The following is a 14,924-nucleotide window of genomic DNA, read 5'->3' as shown; positions in this document are numbered from 1 at the left end:
AATTTTATGGGTAATTATTTTAAATTCAATTTTTTGGGGTATTTTTAGGGGTTGTTTTTAAATCTGCTCTTAATACTTTACTTGATGGTACAGTTTTATATGGCCTCCTCTATTTATGTATTTATGTATCTATGTATTTTTTGATATGTATCCTATTTGTGTTTTAGCTTGACTGTACACCGCCCTGAGTCCCTTTTGGGAGAGGGGGCGGTCTAGAAATACGAAATAAAGTAAAAGTAAAGGCCATTAGCATGACAGAAGTGGCACGGTGGCTAGGGTTGCGGGAGCAGCTGTTAGGTAAGGGTATGTAGGGTGCATGGGGTATGTTCCCCCTCCCTTTCCCCCCCCTCTATTGATACCGCTTTGAACAATTATGCTTGTAGGTTGGACAGCAAAGCTCTGTGTGGTCCAGATCAGAGGCAACGGTGTCATGGATAGGGGATCTAGAGAAGCTGGGGGATGGACTTAAATTGTAGCACTGGTTCTGCTTGTAATGGAACTTACTTGATCATAATAAAGGAGACTATTTGTAGTTCAGGGTTGACATGATATGAATGCTTATTAAAATATGTAAATATATTTACATACTTAGAAATATACATAAATATTTTAGTGCACAGTATTCGAGGGGGAATACTGTATAAGTATAGTACATGCGATTCCCTATGATATATTATCCCTGTGAAAATGATTACAATATATCTTAATATATCTGGTGCACAGAGAAGGATATTTGTACATGTATACAAAATTGGTATGAATATGGTTATAAAAGAGAAAGTGTTTATTGTTTAACAGAGAAATAATCAAATATAGAACTTAGGTAACCATCCAAATGATATTGCTAGGAGCAGGGGTGGAACCTTTCTTCCCGGTTCGCAAATGTGAGCACATTTTTTTGGCGAAAAAATGGCCTAAATGGGATGCCATAAAGCCGGGTGCGGGTGGGCAGAGCCACTCGCAATTTCCGCTACCGGTTTGGGTGATCCAGTCCAAACCGGTAGAACTACCACCTCTGGCTAGGAGTAGTAAATGAATCAGAAAAAATACAACATAGTTACTTATATGTTGACCATTATTAGAGAATCCAATCATGGAGATCTGCTTTCTTTACCAGCCCTTAGTAGCAGAATAAACTGAAACTTAGTAGTAACTAAGACGCTTACATCTTATGAGTTCCTTTGAGCAAAAAAGAAAGTCAGGAACGTTTCTGGGGGGAAAAATAATTTTTAAATCCATTCCATTCTGATCCATCCATTACTTGGATGCATTAATTAGCAATAGCATTTAGTTTTTATTTTTGTGTGATCGACAAAATGTGGAAACTTTTGATGCATATTTGATAAAGATAATACATAGTCATGTGAATAAGTAAGTTATACTTCTGCCTTTTTTTTTTTTTTGCAGATGTTTCATTACCAAACCAAGTAACATCATCAGGGCACTGATGATATTACCTTGTTCGATAATGAAACATCTGCAAGAAAACAACCAAGCTCAGACAGCACCAAGGATTCTGCAATTCAGCCCTGAGCTACAAATAGTCTATCGTACAGTTTGAACTATAGTTGCCTGGAATAAAAATTAGGTGGTTTAATCAATGATGTTATCTGAGATTATGTTACTGGCAGGTCCTTTGCTTTCTTACTTAGGGGCAGATTACTATTATTATTATTTTCATTTTTTCGGTTGTGTGTGTGTTGCTGCCATTTTCAGTTTTTGCTTTGCTTTTTAATGGCGTTTAATTATATTTTTATATATGTTTATAACGTCCTGCACAAAATGAAATTGAACAAGATAATGACCTCCATATATAAAAAACATTGATTTTATTACTGTAATATAGTATTGTGGAGCCAGTTTTGCCTTCTGCAATCTAGCATTCTCTATATAGTTTGAATTATAGCTGAGCAGTGTGTCATATAACACCAGTGTTAATGCAAATTGAAGAAAGGGTTATGGTGTGCTAGAATTCATCTAATGCCCTGTAGGCAATGCTGTGACTTTTAGGATATTTTTTTCTTGCTTCCCTTTCTGTCTCCTATCTTTCTCAACAGCAAAGAGGATCTGGCCTTTCAAATCTCAGATTCTTGTGGTAAGATATTAAAATGTGCACTTGGGCTTTGTTGGTTCGAGGCCTGGTTCATATGCAGCATTATGTTTTAAATATGCAAAAAGCAAAAGCAAAATAAAAGCAGCTAAGGATCTGTGAAGTTCATAAATATTATCTGTACATCTGAAGCTGTATGAGAGCTGTCACTGTATTAATTTATGTATGCCAAATACATGTAGTTTTCTTTGTCTGACTCACTTAATCCTGGGCTAAATACCAGACCACGTAGTGTTGAAGTCTTTGATGACTGTCAACACTGGAGTCACACAACGGGTTAAGAAAGGAAAGGAGGGAGAGGGAAGACATTTTCCACTACGAGGACAAGGACTCTTCCTATGGAAGATTTTAAAAAGTATGCTTAAACTGGATATTTCCCCTGCTTCCATAATGGCAGCCATTATTGTTTACTCAGTGGCCAAGACGCTGAGCTTGTCGATTATAAAGGTCAGCAGGTCGGCAGTTCAAATCCCTAGTGCTGCGTAACAGAGTGAGCTCCCGTTACTTGTCCCAGCTTCTGCCAACCTAGCAGTTCGAAAACATGTAAAAATGCAAGTAGAAAAATAGGAACCACCTTTGGTGGGAAGGTAACAGCGTTCCGTGCGCCTTCATCATCTAGTCACCTACACATGACCATGGACACATCTTTGGACAGCGCTGGCTCTTCAGCTTTGAAATGGAGATGAGCACTGCCCCCTAGAGTTGGGAATGACTAGCACATATGTGTGAGGGGAACCTTTACCTTTAATATAAAAATAAGATTATACATCAAAAAGTGAAAACGAAGTATAAATAGAACTTTGTACAGATAGTCCTCGATTTTTGACCACAATTGAGACCAGAATTTCTGCTGGTAAACAAGACAATTAAATGAGTCATTCCAATTTTATGACCATTTTTGCAGTGGTGAAATGCATTTTTTTTTACTCCCGGTTATGTGGGCTTGACTTGGTGGGCGTGGCAGGGGAAGGATACTGCAAAATCTCCATTCCCTCCCCACTCCAGGGAAGGATATTGCAAAATCTCCATTCCCATCCTGCTCTGGGGCCAGCCAGAGATGGTATTTGCCAGTTCTCCGAACTACTCAAAATTTCCACTACCGATTCTCCAGAACTGGTCAGAACCTGCTGAATTTCACCCCTGCATTTTTGCCATAGTTGTTAAATGAATAAGTGTAGTTGTTGAGTGAATCATATGTTGTTAGGGGCTTTAAACTTCCTTAGGTCCAGGCTGTGAATTATTATTACTGGATGTTATCTCTGAACAGGAATAAATTCTATGATTCACTCAGGGGCGCTCAGGATATACAGTGTATGATGCCTCCCATGTACTCCAAGCAATCATTTTGCTAATCTATAATATTTAAGAGCTGGAATTTCAGATTAACAGTGGTTATAAGCAAGCATTTTAATAATATATCCAGCTATCTTTTATGATAACTCAATTATTATAATATTATAGAATATATATTATAATTGTATTATTAAAAAGCTATGGTTTTCTTCTTATACTGCTTCTCAAAGGTAGGAGAATGACAGCAGCCGAGGCACACAGATAATATTTCTCTATTATTCAAATAACTTTTGATTGCCTTACATAATTCTGGCATTTTTTATTACTGTCATAAGTAAACAGTTGCTTTATAAAAATGTTATCTCTCCGCTTTCAATTTAGTGCTTACTTTTTTATATTACTGGACTACTGTTTAAATATAGAGTGAAAAAACATAAATACCAACTTTGACTTGTTTTGCTCATTGATCTTTATGATCAATTTGCTATATATTATTATTATTTTTCCAGCTGAGATAGCCTTATAGCTTTTCTCATCTGCAGCATCAGGAATATTCATGCTTCTGATTTTATTTTATACCTTTTCACTGTTCAGCAACTTGCACAGAACAAGGACTGGGAAAAGTCTTCACTCTACTGTATGAATAGTAGAAGGGGTATATGCATATACAGGAAATTGTCTGATTTACTTATATTCACAGCTTTTTTCCACCCCCAAAATGTTCAACAAGCATTACCGGTCATTGCTGAAGATAGCTAGCAGTGCTTGGATTATAATTTCTGGATTTACCATGCGGACAATTTCATGCAATTTTATTCAGGGAAATATATAAATAGGTTGATGGATGATCTGTCAAGGGAGCTTTTGTTTTAAGTCCAAATGTGGCCATTGTAAAGACATGGACACTTCCCCTGACATTTTCCCCAGAAGTTTGAAATCACTGATCTGCCTAGTAATATAAATACCAAATAAAAGAGAGAAATCAAAGGGCATGTTTACAGTTAGCTTTTTTTCAACAAACATTGTGAGAAAACCGAGATGCATAAACTGCAGTTCTGAAGTATACAAGTGACTATATTTCCGAGGGCATAACCTGTGACATGCAAACAAATAAATTTGCATATTTATGAAATTGTAAGTCAATTTTCTAAGAGTTCCGAATAAGGATTATATTTTAAAAAAAGAAAAACCTCAGATTCCTATGTGGTCACAAGGTTTGTTTTAATTACAATGTTGTAGTTCCTTCTCCCCAAATTAAAAAGAAGCCGTGCTCTCTGCTATTCCCCAGCAAATCCTTTTCCATAGAAGGAATTTTGTGAAGAATGTGTTACTATTTTCCAGCTTTATATTATAGAATTCTAGCTGATGGTCAATAAAACCCACGGTTTTAAAGTTCCCTAAAGATTATTCATACAAGAGACATTTCATTCTAAGGAGCATCCATGCCATGGCAAATTGTTCTAGAAGCCAATGTTTTTGAGCACCCATATTTCCAAAATGTATGAAAGCTTTTATCCATTGTTCATTTACTAGGGTGTTGTTGTTTGTTGTTGTTGTTATTTTTGTTATTGTTGCACTTACTGGTTTTTTTTTCCTGCCTAGTATTTCTTTACTAATGTACTGATTTTGCAATTTGCTATGTTGGTAGAAATGTCCATCTGGGTTCAGTTCCAAGTGGGGAAAAAGACACTGGAAACATGGAGGCTGCTTGGAAAGATGGTTTAATGATGAACAGGATCACATGGCTTGAGCTCCTGAACAGAAAAAAGGGCAGACATGCTGAGAGTCCCTGGGTTTTATGCCCTCTCTGGGCTTTGAACTTGAGCTTGTATTCTGATTGGTTGTCAGACTCCCATGGGGCCATGCAGGGGCAACTGTAGGCTGTCTCCCAGGCTTGCTTGACTTGCTGGGTGATGATGTAATCTTCCCAGGTGCCACGTGGTGAGATGGGTAAAGGGCTAATACTATCATGTTCTGAGGCCCATGCCTTAATCCCATCACCCTGGAGCTGAAGGGGGATCTTTGTTATGTAGAATAGACTGGCTCAGGCCTTAATGGCTCATTCACAAAGGTGGAAGCGGCTGAGTTTCTGCCTCTCTTGAGTTTCTACTTCTCTTTTTAGGGGAAATATTCTGCCTTTTTAATATTTCCCAAAATATTTCATTTCTCTAGAAGAGGGGTGGGTTTTAACTTCCAACAGCTATTAAAAATTGTAGCCTGGGCTCTAACTCTTCTCAAAGAGGACTGTTGTCTTGTAGGGTCCATATGACTGGATTCGGTTCATCGAAATGTGATGTACTACCATAGAAAGGGAGGGCCTCCTTCTTGAACTGAGCTTGCTTCTGATGATCTTGGGCCTTTAAGAAGAGCCTTCACCACCAGCCCAAGGAAACATACATCTCTTCTTTCCACCAAGTTTTCTTTCAAGTCTCTCAGTTCATGAGAATCCCTATCACATGTTTTGTTTTTCTATAGCTCTTATTGTGTTGTTGAACAGACAACTGATTATGCAGGAGCCAGATGCATATTTCACTCAAAGGGTCAACAGCAACAGGATTGATATTGGGGCCAGTTTCTGTGAAGAGATTGAAGATATGCTGTTGTCTGCTGCAGCAATCAGAGAAAGCCAAAGGGTTTTGCTTGGGTTGAGAAGCTACCACTATTCCAAGTAAACAAAATCACAACGCTCTTTCAGCTACGCAATTCTGGTAGTATAAATATGGAAGTGTGTGTAAAGGTTGAAAACAAAGGCTTCAATATCAGGCTTAGAATGCATTCAGCCTACATGAAGTATTGTTTCTCTTGCTTTTAATTTATTTCCAAAGTTAATATTTGTTTTCTCAGCATAAAATTGAATCCCCCTTTCTTGTAAATTGAAGTTACCAAGCTTTACATATTTTGTAGTTAGAAATAAGGTAGAAGTTTCACCTGAATTTTTTACCTTCATGCCCTCACTGTATTTCTTTGGCTAACAATTTAAATTTCCTCTGTTAGAAACATCAGTTGGCATAAAACCATAATCATGGTTGCTCAGTGACGTGCGGTGAGGTTTATGGCTGGTGAGGCTGGTCCCTCACAGTCCATGTTGACTCAGGAAGGCAGGGAATCAGACCACGTGTGCCTTTTCCCTTTTTTTACTTTTCATGATGAGAGCGGTGAGGCTCTGCCTCCCCTGACCGCACGTCCCTGTGGTTGCTTATGCCACCTTCCAGATTGTCCATGGTAAAAGTTAGATATGTTAGCAACCAGAGTTTTATATGAATGCACCAGAACTTTTCATTATATAGTTTTCTAATGAAAGCAGAAATGCAATTCATTAACAAAAATCAATGATTATCCATGGATTATGCACTGTAGCCTAGGTGACCAAAGGCACCTTCAGCTGATGCCCTTCCTAATCCACTTTCCTGAGGAATTGTCTTTACATATAGATTTGCTACACCACTGCTTCCAGCTTCAATCCATGATTTTTATGTGTATGTTTATATATGATACATGAAATATAAGCAGAAAAAAATATTGGCTTGCCGTATGCTTCTACAATGCCCATTCCAATCTTTCTCAAAAAAATGGAAAGGCTTACAGTAGTTATTTATTGATGAATAATTGCATTTAGGAGACACCTCCTGTTTTCTTAGCAAGTAGCTTTAATGGACATCACTAGAGAGAGTATTTTGATAATGGAATAAAAAATAACATTGGGCTATGTACCCAATTCAGTGTATTCTTGACTATGATTTAACTTAAAACCATATTTTTGCTAGATGAGTATCTCAGATGGGCGTCTGAAACTTACATCCATTTCTGAATATCTCTATTTACTACTGTAGTAAATCATAAAGAGGAGCATTTGTCAGGTATAAATACATATAATATAAAACAAGAAATCTATTGTCCAGTCTCCAAACTCAGCTGCTATTAAGGCAGACCAATGTGATGGCATATGAATGCTGTTTCCCATGCCATGGTTTGCGTAAGCCGCCTTCTCCTCCCACCGCCAATCAAAAGCATCTTCTAGAAAGCAGAACATTTCCTTGATGTATGGGCAGTGATTGGAAACCAGCAAAATCAGGAATGTCACATGAGTTTTTATTTAATGAATATATTTGCATCACACACATCTGTTTCCTTTCCCAGGCCATGAATTTGCATTTCTCTTCCCATAGGATTTGCATTAACGCTGAAATAGTATTGCAACAACAACAAAAAAGTTGTTAAGCAATTTAAATGAGTGGAACTTGATGCAGTTGAAGTACTTGTTGGCTTCAATTCAACATAAACAGAAAATCTATTTCGAATGTTTTTTTCCCCCCCAGATTTGCATCAGAGAGTTATAGCTGCTATAGCAGTTATATGTAGATCTAGATAATGTTTCATTACACAAAAGAGAGTAGAAACATTGCTGAGTTGTGCCTGATACATTTTTCCTTCTCCCTGTGTAATTTCAGACAGCAAACATCCCTCTGGTGTCAGAGCTTGGTATAGATAACGTCCACTTTGATGATTTCTCCCTTGATATGGATACCATGATAGCAGCAGCTCTCCGGATGTTCATGGAGCTTGGAATCGTTCAGAAATTTAGAATTGACTATGAGGTAACCATCTGCTCTGCGGAGATAATCAGCTGCTTTTGTGTTGGCAAAGGAGGACCCATTTGTACTTGTACTTGTTCCTGATGCATTTTTTTCTTTTCCATTTCAGACACTGTGTAGGTGGCTTTTGACAGTGAGGAAAAATTACCGAATGGTTCTGTATCACAACTGGCGGCATGCTTTCAACGTGTGCCAGCTCATGTTTGCCATGTTAACGGTATGTATGTGAGTGGCAAAAGAGATCCATGTTCCCATCCCTCTCGCTTAGGATCTAAACATTGATCAATATTAATGGATAATTAATTAATTTTTATATAATTATTGGGTGAGGTACAGGTGCTGAAGTGTGAATTGTGTGTTTTGGCTACAGCAATGGCCCCCAACCTTTTGGGCTCCAGGGACCAGTTCTGTGGAAAGAACCTTTTTCCGCAGACCGGAGGGCACGTGGTTTCACCTGCCTACATCTCGTGTGTACAGATGGGGCTTCACTTGTTTGTGCAACCTGGTTTCTGCCGCACCACAAACTGGTGCTGGTCCGTGACCCGAGGGCTGTTGACCCCTGGACTGCAGCATATTGCACATCCTCCTTTGGGTAGAATGTTTTAAATAACCTTTTGTTCTTCTGCCACCACTAAATCCTCTTCAGGGTTTAGAAATCTGTAAAGTAACATAACTAGGTGAAATGCAAGACCAGTTAAAGTATTTTGTGTTTTGTATTAACTTAAAAAATAAGTTCATGTATTTCTATACATCATCTATATCTATGATGGCGAACCTATGGCACCATGCCACAGGTGGCATGCGGATCCATTTCTGAGGGCACACGAGGCCTTGCCCTGTCAGCTCCAGTGCGCATGCACATGCTGGCCAGCTGATTTTGAGCGTTTTTCACCCCCTGGAGGCTTCAGGGAAGCCTCCTGAAGCCTCCGGAGGGAGAAAAATGACTCAACAGGCAATCCTGAAGTCCATTCCCGAACTTCCGGTTTGCATGTTGGGCCATTTTTCGCCCTCCCCAGGTCTTCTAGAACGCCTCTGGAGCCTGGGAAGGGCGAAAAACTGACCTACTGGGCCCACTGGAATTTGGAACAGGGCCGTTTCTGGCCTCCGGAGGCCCTCCGGGGGGGTATTTTTGCCTTCCCCAGGCTCCAAGAAAGCCATGTGTGGGGCAGCAGGGGGGAGTGTCACGCACGCATGCGCAAGAGGCACCGGGGGGGGGGTTAAATTATGTAGGTGGGCACGCAAGCGAGCGCGAAAGCGCGCACTCGTGTGCTTTTGGCACCCGCGACAAAAAAGGTTCATCATCACTGATCTATATCCTCTTAATAATACCATACATAAGTAAACCATGAGGAATGGTTTACTTAATAGAGATGGTGATTTTAAACAAACAAAAACCTGCCTATGTTCTACTTGCTTATCTACCCAGCTACCTCCCTCCTTAAATCATAAGGTGCAGTCCGATGGTTTGGGTACATCAAGTCACAAGTAAAAAAAAGAAATATACAATTTGAGGTGCATATATTAAATATTTAATAAATATATTAATGTAAATATTCCTCTCCTATTTTTTTAAGTCTTTTAGTCATTTGCATTCAAAGTGGTGTGTGAGTGTGTTTCCTCATGAAACTTTTGGGGTGGACTTTTCCAGCCCAACATTTTGTGAGAAAACACTTTGAATGCAAATGACTAAAAGACTTAAAAGATAGGAAAGGACTATTTTTAAAAGGATAACTAAAGTAAATTACCTGAGAGTTTTGAAACTTAATTGTCTTAAAGGATCAATATCAAAATCAAGTTTTATAGAACTTTTAAGAACCACTTTCAAATCGGTGTCATGCCAATATAAAATTTAATTTACATCTTCCTCTAGATGGCGCTCAAAGGCTAGATTTGCTTTAGGCTGCTTTTTTAAAGTGATTGTAAAGGATGGAAATAGGTTTTGTTCTCTGACAAACAGCCTTGTTTCAATTGGATAAAATAACTATCAGTGGCAGGATCAAATAAGCCTGCTGTTGTTTATTTTAGTAGGGTTGAGCTTTTGAGCTTTTGGTAGTGGATCCGAGGATGTCTTTCAAATACTATAGAAGTTGATCCCTTCCCACCCCAACTTACCTCACAGAACCTCTGTGTCAACTCAGACCTTCTTTACAATAGTTCAGAATAGGGGCAGAAATGTTGGTATTCCATTATTGAGAATGTCTTCACACCAATCTGTTTCCCCATGACTTCTATCCCACTAATCAGCATGTAGAATTTTGCCTTCTGGTTGTTACTGAACACAGCCTCTAGATCAGGAGTGTCAAATTCAAGGCCTGGGGGCCGGATCCAGTCCACGGAGTGCTTAGATCTGGCCCGCGGAGCCACCCTGGAAATAGCAAAGGACCAGCCCATGGTGCCTCTGCCAGCCAAGAATGGAGCTCACGAGGGCCATGTGTGCCCCCTTCTCCCCGAGCTCTGTTTTCACAGAGGGTTGTAGGAGGCCCTCACAACCAAAAACAGAGGTTGGGATCTCATTTTCACTGGCAGAGCACTCAGGCCACCACTGGTGCCATCCAACACAGGTGATATCATGCTGACCACGCCCATCCTGGCCACACCCACCCCGGCCCCCTGAGGTCAAACACAACCCTGATGCAGCCCTCAATGAAATCGAGTTTGACACCCCTGCTCTAGATGCTTTAATGTTTTTAATTTAATTGGATAAAACATCAAGCCATAAAGTATAATATAGGGTCCACTTGATAGCAGGGCATTTCACATGTTACAATATTGCAGTAGGAATATTGTCCTTTAGAGAACTCACATTTTCTTTTTTTTCTTTTTTTTTCCCTTTTATTCACTCTTTTCTTGGCTCAGAATTTCAGCTGGGACATATAGTGCTGTCAGCATCCTTTGACATATGGTTCCAGCAGTCATACCATAATATAACCAAGGAACAGTTGTGTCATAATGATTGGACAAAGTAACTAAAAAACTCCTTTTCAAGATTATATTATGTATACTCTAAGTGCTATCCTCTTGTCCCCACTGATACATACAAGAAAGAATTGTACGCCTTCATGACAAAAATAATATTCATTGATATATACAGGAATGCATCTGGTAGCCTCAGTTAGGCCCCTGGCACCTTTTTTTCCTGGTTTTCCATCTTGCTTTAAGCTTCACTGTAATATCCTTACACTTAATTGTGTCAGATTTCAGAACAATTTTACATCTGCAATCAACAATATAGTATATCTGTGGTTGACTTAGAAACTTTCACTCACTCCTATCCCTCTTGCCTTCTTTACATATGCTGCTCCAGATGTACTGTATCTATTTTTATCATTTGGATAGAATGTAGAGCAGTTCCATGAAGAGATCAAAAATGTCAATCTTTGCATTAACTTGATCTTTAATTAGAAAGCAAATAGTACCCAGATGACTAGAGGCATTTACAGAAGTGTCTTTGGCTTTATTCAGAACAGTCAAATAACAGAATAACAGAGTTAGAAGGAACCTTAGAGGTCTTCTAGTCCAACCCCCTGCTTAGGCAGAAAACCCTACATCATTTCAGTCAAATGGTTGTCCAATCTCTTCTTAAAAACTTCCATGGTTGGAGCATTCACAACTTCTGGGAGCAAGTTCTTCCCAGATCAACACTGTGCCCATCTTTTCATGCTAGCAGCTCAGTTGTTAACGTCTTGCTAGGCTTGACTCAAGGGTACCATAATGCCCCCCACCAAAAAAGGCTTTTTAAAATGGACAGTGCTGGGGCTTCAGGGTAGGCAGCTTCCCCACTCCATTCCGCTTCTTCCTCCATGCTGAGGTTCAGCTACCTCAGTATTTCAGAGATCTCAGGCCCTGCTCATAGCAATCAGCCAATGTTGATTCTTAAGTGCTAAGAAAAGCTGTAAGGATGAGAATGAGATGTGCTGTAAAAACTGGATACTGTACTGATTTCTGTGTCCCCCTGTTGGTCAGCTGAAGGAACTACTGATTGACTCTAGGATGTGTGAATATGTCAAGTGAGAATGGTCCCAGGGGCACCCAAAAGTATTTCTGGGGGTTTAGGAACCGAACATGGTGACTGTGTAAAAAGGTTCTGCAGCCATTCAAAATTCAGTTTGTAATGGAAACTTACAAACTATTCGCGCATGTTGTTCTTCTGCAGATAAATCATATATAATTTCATTTGTTCAATATTTCCCATCAGGACTAAATCCTTAATTCAGAGTCATTAAAACCCTTGTGTTTAATGCCGCTGGGTTAAAGTAGAATAGTTATATGATCTGGCCATAAAAGTCACATACGCAATGAACAGTAACTTTGAATAAAAGAATCAGATACTATGAGTTTGTCAGATGATTTTTCTTTCAGAAATAATTGACCCTAGTTTTCTTTTTATTTTATTTTTTCAAAAAAAAAAGGATGAGGAATTTGAACTTGACTTAGCAGAAAGACAAGTCTTATTGAAAAAGGGCTGATCTATTATTGTCTCATTAGCTAAAGTTTGTGAATTACACCAGAACATTTATCTTTCAGTTATGTGGCCCTTCGGAAATAAGCAACTCCTAGCTCACTATCAACAATAACTCAGTCAACAATTAAACCAAGTATATGAGCTCAGGAACTGAACCTTGGCTACAAATATGGGTTATAGAAATGCAGAGGACCGCTAGATGGTAGCAAAGAAATGCCTACAACTCAAGCTTTCGTGCATTCAGTAGCACTCAGGGAACTGTAATATGGATAACTTCGCTCATAGTAATACAAATACATTACCTTTTATGACTTCCACTGTGATATAACTCATCACCTGTCAACACTGATTGATTGATTATTTCAATTTGGAGGCAGCCCATAGTAAGTCTGGGCAGCTCACAGACAAAAATTAAAAGAAAACAAAATATATCAAGAGAAATAAAAGACTAGAAACCAAAAGCCCCCTAAAAAACTAAGCAGTCAGTAACCAACTAAGGCAAATATCTCTAAAGCAGATAGATCTGGATTTTTTTAAAAAATAATTATTGTTATTCGCTGATTCACTTTTTTTCTGGCCTATATTATGCCTGCTCACCTCCTTCCTGATTTGTTTAGAAAAAATAGTTGTAGGGAGTCCTCAACTTATAATCACAACCGAAACCTCCGTTTCTAGGTGATGAGGTCATTAAGTGAGTCCTGCCCAATTTTTCTACCCTTTTTGCCGCAGTTGTTAAGCAAATCCAGCTTCCCAATTGACTCTTGCTTTTTGACAAGCTGGCTGGGAAGGTCACAAATGGCGATCATGTGGTCCCAACCCATTGCAGCCAAGCCCCCAAATTTCAATTATAAGATGGTTTAGAGATGCTGCAATGGTGGTAAATGCGAGGACTGGTGACCATGAATCAGAATATGGTGAAGATTTGGCATTCACATTCCTCCCTTCTTGTGAGTTGGCAAAGAACTCAGGATAAATACGGCCCTGTAGGAATATGCTCGCACCTACTTTATCAACTTCCAACAACTTTATTTTTCCCCCCTTCCGGTAGTTGCATATATTTCCATCGCATTTTGTATAGTTTAAGTGGCCATTCAGGGCCCATAAGCATTCTTATAATCGAAGAGGATACGGATGTAACACATTTGGAGTTGCTGCACGTCAACTATCAATTTTTTCCATTAAAGTTGTTAAAATTAATTTTAAAAATCAAATGTAAAGGAGGCAGACAGCCTTGTGGGCATAGTGATGAAAAGGTTGATTACCCACTGTCTACTCAAATAGTTGAAAGATTACCTGGCTACTTTTTCAAAAAAAAAATTCAATTCCCCTTCTTGAGGAAGAAGAGAGAAAATAACTTAAGAGAAAGGGAGTAAAAGGGAACAGAGGCAATTTAATTGAACAGAATTAAAGATGGGAAAATAAACTATAACATATAACGAATTATAAAACATAAGAAAAAAGACAGGCTGGTGGCCCCAAATGCCATCATTTTGTAAAAACGTACAATTTTTTTTTTGATGTATCTCTTAAAGAAAAACAGCTCACATTCCATACAATCTACTGGGAATAAGGTTATTGTTAAATAAGGTTGTAATTGTTTGCAATTAAATGGCCTCCACTTGATTATAGTCGTGTTCTCGTGGCTACCATATATATCTTTCATCAATAACTGTCTATGTTTATGTAACCAGATCATATTATAATGGGAAAAGGGATATGTGCAGCACAGCTCCCTGGGCATATTAATCTTGGTTCTGACAGTAATATACTGCTGTGGTGGCTTATGTTGGTCAGAGTTAAATAGATCTGCGGGTCCAGTCGAGAATATCTTTATGACCTATTTTCAGTGGAATTATTGCCACTAATCACACTTTTCTGGCATTTGGAAAGACCATGATGTTATTTTGTAATCTGAGAAGAAGGGCACATGATTTTCTAAAGCATACTTAACTAAACTTCCTTTCTCTTTTTATTAACATTTTAACTCGTATCTGTAGATCGTGCTTGGAAGTTTTAAATTTTTAAAATAACTTCCTAGCATTGCAGTTTATTTTATGTTTAATGATTTATACTGTTACCCTGTATGGCTTGGCCTTTGAGAGCTATAGACCTAGTAGTGCAACTTACACATCCATCATTTTAACTCACACGACTGCTTTCATTGATTATAATGAGACTGTAGTGAGTACAGAATTTGATTGTAGGTTCGACCTCAAGATTAGGTCCATTCTTTTATCAACTCTTGTTTCTTCAGATAATCTTTTCAACTTTTTTTCCTTCAGTTTTCACAACTGATATATAGAAGAAATAATTAAATTTAAAGTCCTAATAACAAAACACATAAAAGTAGACCAGTTAAAATGTAATTCATTTCCTCACATAAAGAATGACCTTTATAATTACATTTAGACTCTGGCTCTAGTGAATTGAGATAATTTATTCTCCAGCAAAAAGAAGTTCTCCTCCA

The 14,924-nt window shown here is 38.6% G+C and overlaps 1 protein-coding gene across 3 annotated transcripts in view; it reads left to right on the top strand.

Annotated features, from left to right (window-relative positions):
- Nucleotides 1–14,924, top strand: part of PDE11A (phosphodiesterase 11A) — a 201,231-nt gene that overhangs the window by 134,925 nt on the left and 51,382 nt on the right. For all 3 annotated transcript variants that reach the window (XM_081939909.1, XM_081939911.1, XM_081939910.1), the window contains 2 exons: nucleotides 7,852–7,998; nucleotides 8,105–8,212. In XM_081939909.1, the coding sequence (XP_081796035.1) occupies nucleotides 7,852–7,998; nucleotides 8,105–8,212 (255 nt within the window). The remainder of the gene's footprint in view (nucleotides 1–7,851; nucleotides 7,999–8,104; nucleotides 8,213–14,924) is intronic.

The sequence above is a fragment of the Natrix helvetica genome (assembly GCF_964273705.1).
Source record: "Natrix helvetica genome assembly, chromosome: 1".
Classification (NCBI taxonomy): domain Eukaryota; kingdom Metazoa; phylum Chordata; class Lepidosauria; order Squamata; family Natricidae; genus Natrix; species Natrix helvetica.
The sequence above is the reverse complement of the archived record's forward strand: the minus strand, read 5'-3'. Positions and strand labels throughout refer to the sequence as shown.